The sequence below is a fragment of the Arvicola amphibius genome, chromosome 4, assembly GCF_903992535.2.
Source record: "Arvicola amphibius chromosome 4, mArvAmp1.2, whole genome shotgun sequence".
Lineage (NCBI taxonomy): Eukaryota > Metazoa > Chordata > Mammalia > Rodentia > Cricetidae > Arvicola > Arvicola amphibius.
In genome coordinates, this window is record NC_052050.1 from 16,948,623 (window position 1) to 16,965,071 (window position 16,449).

At 46.4% G+C, this 16,449-nt stretch overlaps 1 protein-coding gene across 4 annotated transcripts in view; it reads left to right on the plus strand.

Moving 5' to 3' along the window:
- The first annotated feature begins 13,356 nt into the window (after positions 1-13,356).
- The window catches only part of Cdc27 (cell division cycle 27), a 56,458-nt gene continuing 53,365 nt past the window's right edge, over positions 13,357-16,449 (plus strand). For all 4 annotated transcript variants that reach the window (XM_038327614.2, XM_038327615.2, XM_038327616.2 and 1 more), the window contains exon 1: positions 13,357-13,513. In XM_038327614.2, coding sequence (XP_038183542.1) covers positions 13,487-13,513 — 27 coding nt within the window. In that variant the 5' untranslated portion in view covers positions 13,357-13,486. The remainder of the gene's footprint in view (positions 13,514-16,449) is intronic.

A 16,449-nucleotide genomic window follows, 5' to 3' on the forward strand; every position in this document is an offset into this window, starting at 1 on the left:
GCCTATGGCTCCTTTCCAGTTTCCTGGCCTCTACAGGAACTCTAATTCAGACATTTAAATCCCAGCTTTTGAAGCTGGGTGCCTCGCCTGCCTTTCTAGGCCTGGGCTACCTGATTCAGTGTATCAGCTTCACAGTTCCATCCATTTTCCCGCAGACGCCATCATTTCATTTTTCTTTACAGATGAATAAAATTCCAATGTGTACCACATGTTCATTATCCATTCATCTGTGTGTACATGTACCACATGTTCATTATCCATTCATCTGTAGGCAGAGACTGCTCTTTCAATTCCCGGCCACCAAGCCCTGGATAATCACATAGAACCTATATTAATTACAACACTGTTCAGCCAATGACTCAGGCATATTCCTAGCTAGCTCTTACATCTTGAATTAACCCATTTCTATTAGACTATATATGGGCACAAGACTGTGGCTTACTGGTAAGGACCCACGTCTGTCTCCTTGGGCAGCTACATGGCGTCTCCTTGACTTCACCTACTCTCTATATATCTCTGTTCGGATTTCCAGCCTGGTTTTACTCTGCTAAGCCATTGGCCAAAGCAGCTTCTTTATTAACCAATGGTAATGAAACATATTCACAGCACACAAAGGAGAATTCCCCCATCATTCATCAGTTGATGGACAGCTAGGCTGATTCTATTTCCTAGCCACTGTGGGCAGAGCAGCACTGAATGTGAATGTGCAAATGATACAGATATTTTTGATCTAGTGATCAGGCAGGCATATGGATCCTATCTGAGGGGAAAAAAAGATGATAACTTTAGATATTTGCTTCTAAGTTTGTACACAGCAAGCAGCCTTCTAGTTAGCACCTGGATGCTTTCAGAATCTTTCTCAATACTTTTCATTAATATACATATATGTTATCATATTTACTATAACATATATATTCTCTTTAAATTAATAATGCACAATTGCTTCAATTCCCAATCTTTTTCCAGATTAAGCTGGCTAGTATGTTAGGAAAACGGAAATTTAGAATGGCCTAGACTCCCCCAACCTCTCTTTGTGACATTTCTAGCCACTGGGCTTTCTCGCTTCCAATTCACATAATCCTCAGCTGCTAGCATAATCTCCCTCGAATTCCCTTCTCCTGAGGTCATTTTCCAGATCAATCACCACCACCCTGAGTCTGTTTTATTAACTCTGAACTCATCAGCCTGGAACTTAAGCTTTCAACTCTCACCAACCCCATAATGTTAAGCAAACATACAAGGCCTCCACTTCAGGCAAGCAAATTAGCTTTCTTTTAGTTCCGGCCCTTCCTAAAGGGCTATTTATTTCTATTGTATGTGTATGGATGTCTTGCTTGCATAAACGTATTTCTATGCCACAGGTGTGCCTGGTGCTCCAGGAGGCCAAAATAGGGCATTGGATGGATACCCTGGAACTGGAGTTAAAGGCGGTTGAGTGGCCAAGTGCGTGCTTAGAGTCGAACTGAGGCCCTCTGTAAGAGCAGCAAATACTCTTTTTTTCCAGCACAAACGTTTATTAGGGAGGGGAGGGGGTATCAGTCCTTTCTGGCCACCACCTCTCTATGGCCGCCAGCACAGGCAGCAGCACCCTGAACTGTCGATCCAGCCCATAGCCCAGCCATCCTTCCTTTGTATTTTACCAGTGCATCTGGTGTGCGGGCCTTAGTGCAGGGAGCGCATATCGTACATAGCTCGCTTCACTCGAGATGCAGCTTTGGCCTATCTAACGTCTCAGACACCACCTTGAGTTTGTTTTTTAACTTTCTGTGATATTTATCCTCTTCTGAAAATTTTATACGGTCACTGGAGAAGAAGTCATTCCCGGATCTTTATCTCCGCCTTGCTTTTGTTTGTCTTTTTTTTTTTTTTTTTTGGTTTTTCGAGACAGGGTTTCTCTGTGGCTTTGGAGCCTGTCCTGGAACTAGCTCTTGTAGACCAGGCTGGTCTCGAACTCACAGAGATCCGCCTGCCTCTGCCTCCCGAGTGCTGGGATTAAAGGCGTGCGCCACCACCGCCCGGCTCTTGTTTGTCTTTTTGAGTCAGTGTCGTGCAGCTCCGGCTGGGGTTGATCTGACTGTGCAACAGAGGACGGTGTTGGAACCTGGTCCTTCCTCCTGCCTCGACCGCTCCAACTCCGGGGTTACAGGCGTGCATCACCACGCCTGGCCTTACTTCTCTATTTCTAGCACCACCACTGCCCCCTTTTAGCCTCCAACACTTCCTTCCCTGGGTGCTTACATTCTTTTCACTGTTTTCTTGAGAACCCTTGCTTTCCATGTAAGGCCATATCTTTCAAGCCTATGTCTGTCTGGCTCATTTTTTTCTATAACCCAGAGAATCATAAATCATGCCAAAGCCACCAAAATGAGTTCTGAGACTGTTTAAATGCAAAGATGACATCTGGTATGCTCATGTACATTTTGGCTCATTTTTCCTGAACTTCTGTGCTATGTCCTGGTCTTGGTGTCTTCTAGGGTAAAGGATATACTGTGTGTAAGACTGTGAATCTGTGTGTGCACGTGTATGAGCATGTGTATAGAGGCCAGAGGTCAACCTTGAGCCTCATTCATATTGGATTTTTTAATGTATTTTGTGTATATGGGTATTTTCCCTGCATGTACATCTGCACACCAGAAGAAGACATCAGATCCCATGTGACTATAATTATAGATGGTTGTAAAGCTGCCAAGTGGACACTGGGAATTGAACTCAGGACCACTGGAAGAGCAATGACTGCTCTTAACTGCTGAGCCATCTCTCTAGCCTCTCCCCTCCCCACACTGGATTTTTGAAAAAGGATCTTTAGTAGCCTGGAGCTTGCCATATGTAGGCTGGCTGGCTGGTAGGCCCAGAGAGCTGCATGTCTCTGCCTCCCCAGCACTGGGGTTACAGGCTCACACCACCCAACTCATGGCCTGCTACCATCAAGGCAACAGCGACTGACAATACCAACTGAGCTATCTCCCCACGCTCCCTAGGGTGAAGACTATGGAAGGTTCCTCTGTAAAGGAATCACCCGATTCCTCTGAAGCAGGTGGCTCGTCACGAACGTCCTGAGCTGTGTAATTCATTTGCTGCTCAAGAGGCAGCTGGTTCTCAAGCAGTTGGGGTGGAAAAACTGCTTTCAATCTAAATCCCTTCAGATCTTTTATTCTGGGGCGGGGGGAGTTCAAAATAGCATCCAGAATAAAAGAGAAGCCAGGCACAGTAGCCCATTCGTTTAATCCCAGCACTTGGGAGGCAGAAGCAGTTTGAGGCCAGCCTGGTTTAAATATTGAGTTGCAGGACAACCAGAGCTACACAGTGAGACCCTGTCTCAAAACAAAACAAACAAAGAGTAGAAGATATAAAATTAAGCATGTAAGTCATTTAGTCACCAGGTATTACAAAACTGTATGTTTTTGAGCTCTTGTCACTGTGCAAGGTGATGGGGTAAATCATTATGGGTTAAGGTTCCTGCCCTTGTGGAATTTTAAAAAAAGAAGAATACAATGACCATGCCTCTGTGAGAGAAGAGAGGGAGCTGCTGTGAGGGGGAGAGGGTGGAGCTGGTCATTTAGATGAGGCAGCACAGGAGCCCTCTGAGGATAGGGTACCTAGACCGAGGCTGAGAAGACAAATAGAACTCATCTGCTAAAAGATAAAGGTAGGGGCTGGAGAGATGGCCTGAGAGTTAAGAGCCCTGACTGCTCTTCTGGAGGACCAGGGTTCAATTCCCAGCACCCACATGGCAGCTCACACCTGTCTGTAACTCCAGTTCCAGGGGATCCAACACCCATGGGAAAAATGCCAGTGCACATAAAATAAAATATATAAAAAGAGAATAAAGGTAAAGCATTTTAGGAAAGAAAGATAACGTATATAAAGGATTCTGTTTTAATCACAATCAATAGCTTTAAGCATCTTCTTCTATAAAGTTGATGCTTTTCAAAGAGCAATATAGAGAATGAGCCGGCCCTCCCTACTGGAGACAAGACTTAAATAGGATAACCACAGCATCTGGCTGCTATAATAAAATGCCACAGACTATGTGGCAAGAGCAATAGAAATTTATGTTCTCACAGTTTTAGAAGCTAGACATCCATGGTCGAGGTGCCAGCAAGCACTTTCTGGCAACCTTCTTACAGTGCCCACATATGACCTTTCCTCCATGCATGGGGAGGAGGGAAAAAGAGGGGAGGGGAAGGAGGGGAGACCAGCCTTTGCTGCTTAAGACCCCAACTCAAACAACAGACAAATGAAGAGGGGGTGTCTGAGGAGAGAGACACAGAAGGCCTCTGAGGGAGAGGAACAGATAAAGATGTTCTGTGCAGCTGAAATGCTGGGTGGAAACTTGGGAGGGGTAGCCAGGGCTGACCCAGCAGGTGAGAGCAGACCTGGGAGGGCCTTGGGAAGGGCGGTAAAGAGTTTGGAAGGAAACTCTTAGGGTGGGTAGAGACGGGATTCTGAGACGATCAACCTTATTTTGGGAACAGGAAAGACTAGAAGCAGGAAGAAACGAGAAGTTATATTTGTAACTAGATGGAGGGGTTGTAGAGAATCAAATATGCTGCCTTGACACGCTGGTTATTTTTAGCTAAAGGCACTTGAAAAACAGCAGATGCAAGAGGGACGCTCTGACCTTCCTTTTGATTTTTTGTGGTACTGGGGATGGAACCCAGGCTCAAGTGCTCCACCACTGAGCTACACTCTTGAGCCCTGACCTTCCTTCACTCCTAAAAGCAGGCGATGAAACTCGCACATGAAAAGCACCCTCCCTATGCTGGGAGAAAGATATCCACCTTTCCTAGTTTGGCTTCTATTGCTGTGATATAGACCATGACCAAGGGGGCTGGAGAGATGAATGGCTCAGTGGTTGAAAGCACTGGCTGTTCTTCCAGAATTCCCCACATTCATACTGTGGCTCACAACTATCTTTAGCTCTAGTCCCAAGGGATCCAGTACCTCTTCTGCCCTATGTGGACACCAGGCATACATGTGATAATAGATACATAGACATTCATGCAGACAAATATTAAAATAAATAGTTAAAAAAAAGACTATGGCCCAAAAGCAACTTGGAGTGGGGAGCATTACTTGGCTTACAGGTTACAGCCCATCACTGAGGGAACTCAGGCAGGAACCTGGAGATAGCAACTGAACCAGAGACTACAAAGGAATGCTGCTTACTGGTTTGTCCCTCATAGCTCACTCAGTTTGCCTTTCTATACAACCCAGGATGGCCTGCCCCAAGGGTGGCACTCCCCACAATGGGTTGAGCCCTCTTGCATCAATCATGAATCAAGAAAGTGCCCCCCAGACTTGTCTACAAGCCAAACTGATGGAGACATTTTCTCAGTTGAAGTTCCTTCCTCCCAGATGACTCCAGACATGGTCGAGTTGACAAAAAAAAAAAAAAAAAAAAAACAAACAAAACCCAAGGATGGAGAAATGCACACAGACGTTGTCAAACTAACCCTTACCCTTATCTTCCTCATTGCTTTGCATTACTGACTCCCGAGGCCCACACTCTTGGTCTTGTTGCGTTTTCACAATTCCTTATTCTTTGCCCAATCTAATAATAGTGAATCTCGTCCTGCGGACACAGGGTTCCCATAAATTCGAGGCTGAGCTATTATTGAACCCCCACCCCCCAAATTCTTCTTTTGCTATGAAAATAAGTAGACCAACATGTTTCTCCTCCTCCCTCAGTTATAGAGTAGCTCCTTTCAGCAATGTAACTCCAAAAGCCCCCAGGTCATTTGCATGGCTGATGCTGAAATACTTAGACACACTGCTCTCCCAGTGCCCTCACGTGACCCTCCCAAAGTGCACATAGATTACAGATTCTCTCCCAGTCAATAAACTCCATGGCTTCCCATCACCAGGACCTGCTCTGAAATTCTTTTCTGCAGAGTTAACAAAGAATCCTGGCCGTAGTTGAGTAGAGGCCCCAAGCCACTGAGGGGGACTCTCAGGGTGCACCATCAGCCATGTTGAGCTGTGCCCGACCCCCCAGCAACATCAACAATGTGACTGAACAATGTAAAGGACAGTGCTATCTTCAATCAGGTTAGGAATCTTTTTGGGGGGGGGTGGGGGAAGCATCTCAAGTAGGGTGAATGGAGGACCCATCCTGAGCAAAGTGCCTGTGGAACATTCTAATAGAAACGTCTAATTGGCCAGCTATTTGAGCCGGGAGTTCTAATAAGAAGCTGGCCACAGATACCGTTTCTTCTAATGATTTGTAGATAAGAAGTGGAGGCCACAAGAGTCGGCAAGTTTGCCTAGGAAGAATGTGGAGGGTGAGGACTAGGCTGAAACAGGCCCCTTGAAGCCCTCTCATGTCACAGGGGCTGGTAGGGTCCTGCACAGGAGACTGAGAAAAAACAGAGCAGTGAGGGAGGGGAGGGTGATGGCAACAGGGGTCTGTGTTATCAAAGCCACAAAGGCTGAAGCGACTAAGAGGAAGGAGAAAGCATGGTGTGGTAGGAGAAGCCTTGAAGTCAAGTAAGATAAAGAGGGCATAAGGCCTTCCCAGGCAGGAGCAAGATGTCAGCGGCAGGCAGGCGGGAAGTGAGGAGACTCAGCAAAAGAATGCTCTTGCTGAGGGTGCTCGAAGCTGCTTCCTGAGGATCTGGCATCTGACAATACTACTGCCTCTGCCTTTCTTTGTTTGGTTGGTTTTTGTTGTTGTTGTTTCTTTCTTTCTTTATTTATTTATTTTGCTACAGGGTCTCGTGTAGCCCAGGCTGGCCTTTAACTGGCTGTGTAGCCAATGATGACTTTGAACTTCTGATTCTTATGTCTCCAGCTCTCAAGCATTGTGATCACAGGCACGTACCACCAAACCCAGCTATATGTAGTGCTAGGGACTGGTCCCAGGCATCAGTTTACTAACCAAGCTATATATCCCAGCTCCTATGACTGGCTTTCTGACAAAAGTTCAGATCTTCAAATATAGCTGAATGTTAAATATATTAAGATTCAGGCCAAGGAAAAGAAACAATGTGGGCTGTGGGTGTAGCTCTGTAGATAGAGTGTCTGCCTAGCATGCGTGACAGTCTGGGTTCTAGCCCAGCAGGGCATAAACTGGGTGTGTGGCAGACCCCTGTAACTGTGGCGCTCAAGGAGGCGCCAGCAGAAACTTCAAAAGTTCAAAGTCAATCTCAGCTATACAGTGAATGTGAGGCTAACCTGGGATACATGAGACTCTGTCTCCGAAAAGGGGGTGTAGGGAGCTTGATGAGGTGCCTCGGTAAGTAAGAGCTAGCTGTATATGCCTAAAAACCTTAGCTAAATTCCTGGAAGCCATATAAAAAGGCTGGTTGTGGTAGCTGGACTCTGTAATTTCGAAGGAAGCTAGTGTGGCCAGAACAGCAGGCGAGGCCCCGTGTCAGCAAGAACTGACTCTCTACAGTTGTCCTTTGACTTCTGTGTGCACCACGCAAGTACACACTCAACCATGAGCATATGCATGCATGCATGCACACACACACATGTACCCACATTAGTAATAAAGAAAGTAAGTTTAAATTTTAAAATAGGGCTAGAGAGATGGCTCAGTGGTTAAATAGCACTTGCTGCTCTTGTAGAGGTTCTCAAGTTCTGAGTTCAGTTCTCAGCATCGATGTCAGACAGCTTACAGTTAACTGCATTAAACTCCAGTTCCAGGAGATCTGATGCCCACTTTTAGCTTTTCAGGCCCACACAGACACACACACACACACACACACACACACACGTAGCATAAACTCATGCCAAAATATGCACATGTACACAAATCTTTAAAAAATAATAATAAATACTTTTAAAACAAATAATCTCCATTTGGCGGCTAATGCTTATTGAAATCTTACTCCAATTACTAGATACGCGTATTCCATATTAGATGACAGCAGGGTACCAAAGTAATGGCAAGATGGTAAGTTCAAGTAGGTCAATCAGTGTTCTAGTTTGGTTTCTGTTGCTGTGACAGACACCATGACCAAAAGCAACTTGGAAAGGAAACGGTTATTTCCTCTTATACTTCCAGGTAACCATCCATCACTGAGGGAGATCACAGCAGAAACCTCGAGGCAGGAACTGAAGCAGAAACCACAGAGAACACTGGATACTGGCTTGCTCCGCCCGGCCCAGTCAGCTATTTCTCTCAGAAAGCCAAGGCATACTTCCCTAGGGTTAGCACTGCCCACAATGGGCTGAGCCCCCCCTCGTCACTCATCAGTGAGCAATCAAGAATAAGCCCCACAGACCAGTCTGAGGGAGACAATGCCTCAACTGAGGTTCTCCCTTCCCAGGTAGGCACAGAAATAAGACAAATGCTCTAAAAGAACTCACTGGGGCAGAAGCAGGCAGATCTCTGTGAATTTGAGGCCAACCTGGTCTACAAGAGCTAGTTCCAAGACAGGCTCCAAAGCTACAGAAAAGCCCTGTCTTGAAAAAAACAAAAACAAACCAAAACAAAATAACTCATTGGATAGGCTGGAGTCAGCCATTTAAGGCTAGGCTCACCACCAAAAGGAGTCCATCAGAGTATTTCAAATAATGTGGACTTGCCATGGATCAGTAGAAAATCACATGACAGACTATTAACTGGGTGACCAATAGTCAGAAGAAAGGCTCTGTGTGTGTGTGTGTGTGTGTGTGTGTGTGTGTGTGGTGTGTGTGTATGTGTGTGTGTATACACATATATGTGGAGGTGCCCAGTGTCATTTCCAAGCACCATTCACCTTGGTGGGATTTTTTGGTTTGTAGTGTTGGGGGTTTGTTGGTTTGAGACAGGGTATCACTAAGTAGCACTGGCTCACCTGGGCTCTGTAGAAGAGGCTAACCTCAAACTCACAGAAATCTGTCTGTCTCTGCCTCCCTGGTGCTAGTATTAAAGGCGTGTACTGCCATGCCTGGCTCCCCCTTGGTTTTTGGCACAGGATTTCACATTGGCTTAGAGTTGGCCAAGTAGACTAAGCTGGTTGATCAATGAGTCCCAGCAATATGCCTGTCTTTGCTGCCCCGACTCTGGAGATCATAGTTGTGAGCCACTATGTATAGCTTTGGCCCATGAGACCCAGGGACTGAACTTGGCTCCTCATGCTTGAAAGGCAAGCCCTTGTTGATTGAGTTAGCTCTCTAGCCCTAGATGTTCTTTTGTTTTGTTTTGTTTGAGACAGGGTTTCTCTGTGTCCTGGAATTCACTTTGTAGACCAGGCTGGCTTCAAACTAACTCACTGAGATCCACCTGCCTCTGCCTCCCAAGTGCTGAGATTAAAGGCATGGGCCACCACTGCCCACTCTCAAAATGTTCTTTTTTATGGAACAGGAGTTTTGGAAAAATTACATTCTAAGCTAAAAATCCACCTCCCCTGTGGTAAACCTACATTTGGTTTACAGAACTCCAATGAACACGTCGAGACTTGAGCTGACACACCCTACGTGACAGAGCCGTTCAATGTATAAATTAACCCCAAATCCAGCATTAATCGTGCTGTGTGGTTGCTATAGCATGCAAACACAGCTTTAAATTGTTTTAACACAGCTTTGGGTTGTTTTAATAAAAGTTTCCAAATAATTAATAGCTGGCGATGGTTCGTCTCGATGTCAACAGGATAGGGTGTAGAGTGACCCAGCTGTGGAAGCGAGCCTCTGGGACTGTGACCCAGCTGTGGAAGCGAGCCTCTGGGACTGTGACCCAGCTGTGGACGCGAGCCCCTGGATCTGTCTGTGACCCAGCTGTGGAAGGGAGCCCCTGGATCTGTCTGTGACCCAGCTGTGGAAGGGAGCCCCTGGATCTGTCTGTGACCCAGCTGTGGAAGCGAGCCCCTGGATCTGTCTGTGACCCAGCTGTGGAAGCGAGCCCCTGGATCTGTCTGTGACCCAGCTGTGGAAGCGAGCCCCTGGATCTGTCTGTGACCCAGCTGTGGAAGCGAGCCCCTGGATCTGTCTGTGACCCAGCTGTGGAAGCGAGCCTCTGGATCTGTCTGTGACCCAGCTGTGGAAGCGAGCCTCTGGATCTGTCTGTGACCCAGCTGTGGAAGTGAGCCCCTGGGACTGTGACCCAGCTGTGGAAGCGAGCCTCTGGGACTGTGACCCAGCTGTGGAAGTGAGCCCCTGGATCTGTCTGTGACCCAGCTGTGGAAGCGAGCCTCTGGGACTGTCTGTGACCCAGCTGTGGAAGCGAGCCCCTGGATCTGTCTGTGACCCAGCTGTGGAAGGGAGCCCCTGGATCTGTCTGTGACCCAGCTGTGGAAGGGAGCCCCTGGATCTGTCTGTGACCCAGCTGTGGAAGGGAGCCCCTGGATCTGTCTGTGACCCAGCTGTGGAAGCGAGCCTCTGGATCTGTCTGTGACCCAGCTGTGGAAGCGAGCCCCTGGGACTGTCTGTGAGGAGTTTCTGGACAGACTTGTTGGGGTGAGAAGACCGTCCTAAGCATAGGCTGCAAGATTCTGTGGGGTGGGGTCCCAGACTGCATAAAAACAAGCAAGGGAGCTAGCCTTCCTCCCTCTCCCTCAGCTTCCTCACTGCAGATGCCATGTGACCAGTCACTGCAAGCTCCTCTTGCCATGCCTCCCTGTACTCTCAAACCATGAGCCAAAATAACCCCCTCTCTTTTTTTGAGACAGGGTACTTGGCTGTCCTGGGTCTCACTATGTAGTCCAGGCTGGCTTGGTCTACGAACACATGACTGTCACTTGTCTCTGTCTCCCAAATGCTGGGACTAAAGACATGTGACATGACCCTGGCAACCTTCTTTTGTCATCAGTTATTTGATCAGAGCCACAAGAAAAGTGACTGATACATAGTCCCTCAGCATTCAAAATTATCAGAATAAATCTACAGGGCTGCTGATCTTCTAGGTTCAAAGTTTAAGGTATTACCTCTTCCCATCCCTTGGTTTCCATCCCACTGACAGACTCTTTCATCTTATTTTATATTTATTTATTTATTATATATACAATATTCTGTCTGTGTGTATGCCTGCAGGCCAGAAGAGGGCACCAGACCCCATTACAGATGGTTGTGAGCCACCATGTGGTTGCTGGGAATTGAACTCAGGACCTTTGGAAGAGCAGGCAATGCTCTTAACCTCTGAGCCATCTCTCCAGCCCCCAGACTCTTTCATCTTATACCTGATATGGCAGACCATTTCCAAGGATGGCCTGAGCTGAGGATGTACCTCAGTGGTAGTGCTTGCCTTATATTTGCAAAGCTATGAGTCTGAACCAGGATCTGGGGAAGAAGTCAAAGATGACCCAACAACCCCTCCCATAGAGCGAACCTTTTGCCACTCCCTCCCTAAGAGATGGAGCTTGTTTTCCTCCTAGTGAATCAGGCTGATCCTGTGTCTTAAAGTGACCAACAAGAAACAATAGATTTGACTTATATACATCTAGGCTTGAAGGGGCCTGACAGCTTCTATTTTCGTGGTCTTGCTTGACAGCCACAAAATCAAACTAGAATAGCCCACCAACTGGTGAGCGATCACTGTATGAGAGAAAGGTTTTGTAGGGGAGAATTGAGAGGCTCAGATACAGCGAGACCAAGGCCTTAGACCCACGGGTAAAGTTGTCCTCCAGCTCTAGCTATGTCAGTCATGATTTTGGGATGTGACTATTATCTGAAGAATTTCATGTGATTTAAACTGAACTTTAAATAGCTAGAGACTATTCTATAGGTCAGCACAGATGTCTATTCCCACTCTAATTCATCCAACACAATCCCACTAAAATAACAGTGCATGGCCGGGCAGTGATAGCGCACGCCTTTTATCCCAGCACTTGGGAGGCAGAGACAGGCAGATCTTTGTGAGTTTGAGGCCAACTGGTCTACAGAGCAAGTTCCAAGTTCCAGGACAGGCTCCAAAGGTACAGAGAAACCCTGTCTCGAAAAACATAAACAAAAGAACAGGACATGGGGCAGCTGAAAATTGACTTAGCACCTGTCTCCATGGGACTCCAAGTATGTAGGCAATGTCTAGAGATGGTTGGTGGAGAAGGATAAAGATCTATTAGAAGGAAAGGAGGAAGAGGAAAAAGATGATGGCACCATTAGATGACTTCCCTCCAGCATCACCCAAAGGACAAGAGGAACACATGCTAATAACTTCATCATCAGTACACAATGTAGAAATGAAGGGTTGGGGGATTGAGATTGATTGATTTTCAGAGCTAGGCCTGGTGCCAGCAGTAGTCTGAGAGGCTAAGGCAGGATTTAAAAGTTTAAAAACAGCCTGGGTATCTCCAATACTTTAAAAGAAAAAGAAAAAAAGGTACAAAGAGGCCTGGGGATGTAGCTCAGTGGTTGATCACTTGCTCAGTATGCACCGCAGTGAGAGGTTAGAGCCCCAGTTATCAAGGGGAGAAAGGAGATTTCCAGTTTCACATCCAACTTAAAGAATTCCAAACAGAAAGTTAACTTTCAAAAGTTTTTCTTGTCTGATGAAAAGTGAGATTTTAATAGTTCCTTATTTTATTCTGAGGATGTGGCAAAAAGGTAGACGTTAAACGCATTAAGCCTTTGTGTCTGTATCTACATCCGTAATTTTAATCCCTACTTATTTCCCTCTTCTCTGAGGTTGAAGGTTTACATCATCCATAACAGATAACACATAACGTAGCTCTCAGTTACACAGATTTTTTTTTCCTTTAGGAGCCAGGGTGTCATGTAGCCCAGGCTTGCCTCGAACTCGCTATCTAGTTTGTTAATTATCCTGTACTCTAGATCCTTCTGCATCCACCTCCCAAGGCAGGCGTGTAATGTCAAAACATGTCGGATTTAGGTGGTACTGGCGATCCACCCCTACGGCTTCGTGCACGCTAGGCAAGTGCGCAGCCTAGTCGTTTTTCTTTGCAGCACACCGTAATCTCTGTACAGGAGTCCTATGTGTTTGGGGAATGGCAATGTTCCAAATATCCCTCTATTTTCCTCAGAGGCTTGAGTAGAAATTTCCAGGAGTGGATAATGATCAAAACTCCAAAGACTTTATTAAATTCAACCCCAAACTAGTATTTTACCCTTCGCTTAATCTACCATGCACAAGGCAGAAGGACAGAAGCGCGAAGCCAGACCTCAGCTCCGTCCGTGTAACGCGGGGCTCCCGGATCCCTCCCTCCAGACCCAGCCTACTGGATGCTCTTTGGGCGTGGCCCAGTTAGCGTGGCTGACTGGGCGTGGCGTCTGTGAGCGAAGGCGTGGCTGAGAAGAGGAACTTCCGATTGGATCCAACCCAACAATTTCCGGTAGCACTCGACAATTTCCGGCCACGGGCTCCGCCTCCGCCGACGCACCTCGGGTATTTCCGCCCTCTCTCGGGTTTTTCCGTCTCTCCCTCGTTTAGCACTCTCCACTTCGGCTATTTCCGTGTCGCGCTCGGAGGAACTCGGCAGCCACTCGGCCTCCCCCGTCCCCCGGTAACGGTCGCTGGTGAGTTTAAATGAGCCGGGGCTGGCCGGGCCGGAGCCGCTACGGGGGGGGCCTGAGGCACTGCAGAAAGTGGGCCTGAGCCTCAAGGATGACGGTGCTGCAGGAACCTGTCCAGGTAATGCTAGCGCCTGCTCCGAGGCCTGGCGCCATGCCTGGGTCGCAGGCAGCGAACAGCCACTTCGCGGCCTGCTGAGGCCTAGGCCCGGCTTCTCCCGCCTCCCTTTCGGCGAGCCCTACCTGTCTTTCGTCAGTGCCGAGGCCTGGCCCGCGGCCTCAGCCGAGGTTTGCCCCGGTCCCGCACTACTTCTCGCCTCTTGTGCGAGCGCGGTTCGGCGGGAATCACTCGTTTTCCGTCGGCCCTGGCGTCCGGCCATTCCCCTCCTGGTAGTCGGGGGCCCTGCCAGCGGTGGGAGACGAGGGGCCGGGATGGTGCCCCGGGTGCTCGGCGCCCCGGGGGCCGACACAGGAGCGCTTTTGAACCGAGCTGGTGGGATTTCACACTGGTGGGGCAAGTTTCCTGGTGTTTTCTTTTACGTGAGCTGGTCGAGGGAAGAAGGTAAAATTAACCGTATTTTTGATACTAGTTTTTGTTTCGGTGGCGGACTTTCCTGTCCACGTTACCGTTCTCGCTCAGTGGATTTCCCACCGGACAATGACGGTCCGAGGAGGGAACTCTCAGGCCCGGTGCTGCGGTGCAAACACTCAGCCAAGCAGGGGAGTGGGCGACAGGGCAGGACTGCGTTTTTCCATGACCTAGCATTGGGTATCGAGAGGCATTTTATCGTGCATATTTAGAAGGTGTTTAAGAAATTAGAGATAATTGCTTTCCCGTCCATTTCACTCTTCGTCCATTCCTTAACCACACCAAGGTATGCTTTGACGCACACGCTGCTGTTGTCGAAGTGTGATGCCTTTGCCAAGTCATTTCCCCCCCTGCCACATCTGAAACCTTTTGTCCCTTGGTGATGGACCAGGTTTGGGAGATTTGTTGTTCCTCCGTGTGATCTTTGACATGACCAGAGTTGGCCTCCATTAAATTATTGCCATTAAGCCATAAACTTTATTTTGAAGTTATAAAGCAAACCGATTTTAGAAATTGCTGCGAATTGCCTGAGCTCAGACTGACAACAAATGGCAAATATTTTAATGCGTCAGAAAGGCATTTCCTTACCTTCCCATCGCAGCAGCAGTTTTCATGGTTAGCCTCATCGCCTGCGTTTACATGGTGACAGCTATTAGTATTTGAATTATTGTAATTCTGGGTTATATCTTTGCAACTGTACGTGTCGCCGTACGTTGTATCAGTTCTTCCAAAGCTGCGTTTCTTACCAAATTTCTCTTCCTAGTGTAGAGTCCCTTGTAAGACCCTTTTGAGGCCTAACATGCAGTTAATTCGGATAATTAATTTTTTTAATTTTATACTGTAGTTTTGCTGATCCTTTTGCTTTTCTGGACCCAAAAGGCTTCTAAAGTGATATGGTAGTTGCATTGATAGCAATTTTAATTTATATTAAAGTGTACAAGAGTAGACTATATTGTTTATGGGAGACAGAATCCAGCAGGTTTCCAGTTCGTCTTTAAAGTCCTGCTAGCAATAGTACACTTACATCCCATTATTTTCCTCCATAACTTTGTTCATTAGAGTGTAGGATAATGGGAAGAAGTTTTAGGGGGTGAGAGGGTGAGAATTTGGGTTTTCATTTATAGATATAGAGGCAGGAGGTCAGGAGTTCAAGGTTATCCTCAGCTACTGAGTAAATTCAAGGCCAACATGGGCTGCCTGAGACAGTCTAAAAAAAAAAACAAACAAAACCCCAAGCTAACAACAAAAGGGCAGTTAAAGGGGGTCTCAGACAGAGGGAAAAATGAGCTAACTTGGAGCAGGAATGCTGTTAAGATGAGAAAGGCCTGGTATCAAAGAATGAAGGGAAGCAATATTAAGATAAGCGTTTTAAAAATTACTCATTCCATATATTGGGATAAAAATAGTGTTGAAAACATTTTCTTTGTTTTGCTCCTGGTGATCTAGGCACAGGACAAAGTTGACACAAATAATGTTCAACTGTTTGTTCCTACTTTTCCCCCCTTTTTAAAGATTTTACATGGACTACTGAGCAGAATGTGCCAAATAGACTTAAATATAAGCCCCTCCCCAAGTTAATGCTCATAGAAAAAGTATTACTTTGTATTTGAGTCCTTACCAAAAAAAAAAAAAAAAACTTTTCATATTTCAAAGCAAAATTTTCTTTTGTGGCAGGTCTCACTGTATAGCGTGACTGGGATTAAAGGCATTCACCACAGTATTAATTTGGATGCTTGTTAAAAGTTCACTTGATAAAATTGGTGGGTTTTTGTCGGTAGGGTGTTTTGTTTGTGTCAGTCTTGGTGGCAAGAATCTTTACCCTCTGAGCCTTCTCACTACTCTGTGTGGCTTTAAGAGGGAGGCATTTTATATAATGTATCAATTGATAAAGCTGTATCAATTGTTTCTGTAAGTGAAGCTTCACAGAAGTATCGGATGAAATTGTCAACAAGCCTTTTGAAAATGATGTTAATATAAAATAGAGTAACTGGATATAAAAACCCTGCATATTAGCCTGCTTCTGAAACTCCAACTAGAAGCAGTAAGATGCTGAGTTCAAGTTCAGCCTGAGCTACATAAGACCGTCTTAAAAAACAAAACAAAATAAAGTAATTTGGGTACTATTTATATACATATTCTTTTGGAGTTTTATTAAATAGTAAAGAAGTACTTTGGGGGCTGGAGAGATGGCTCAGAGGTTAAGAGCATTGCCTGCTCTTCCAAAGGTCCTGAGTTCAATTCCCGGCAACCACATGGTGGCTCACAACCATCTATAATGGGGTCTGGTGCCCTCTTCTGGCCTGCAGAAGAGTATTGTATACATAATAAATAAATAAATATTATAAAAACAACAACAAAAACCTTTTGGCTTGGGGTAAGATGTCCCCAAGTGTTATCTAAGATTGATTGAAAGAGTACCCTATTCTGTCTCCTCTGTGAGAGGTACTGTGATCAGGAGTAAGCCAGCA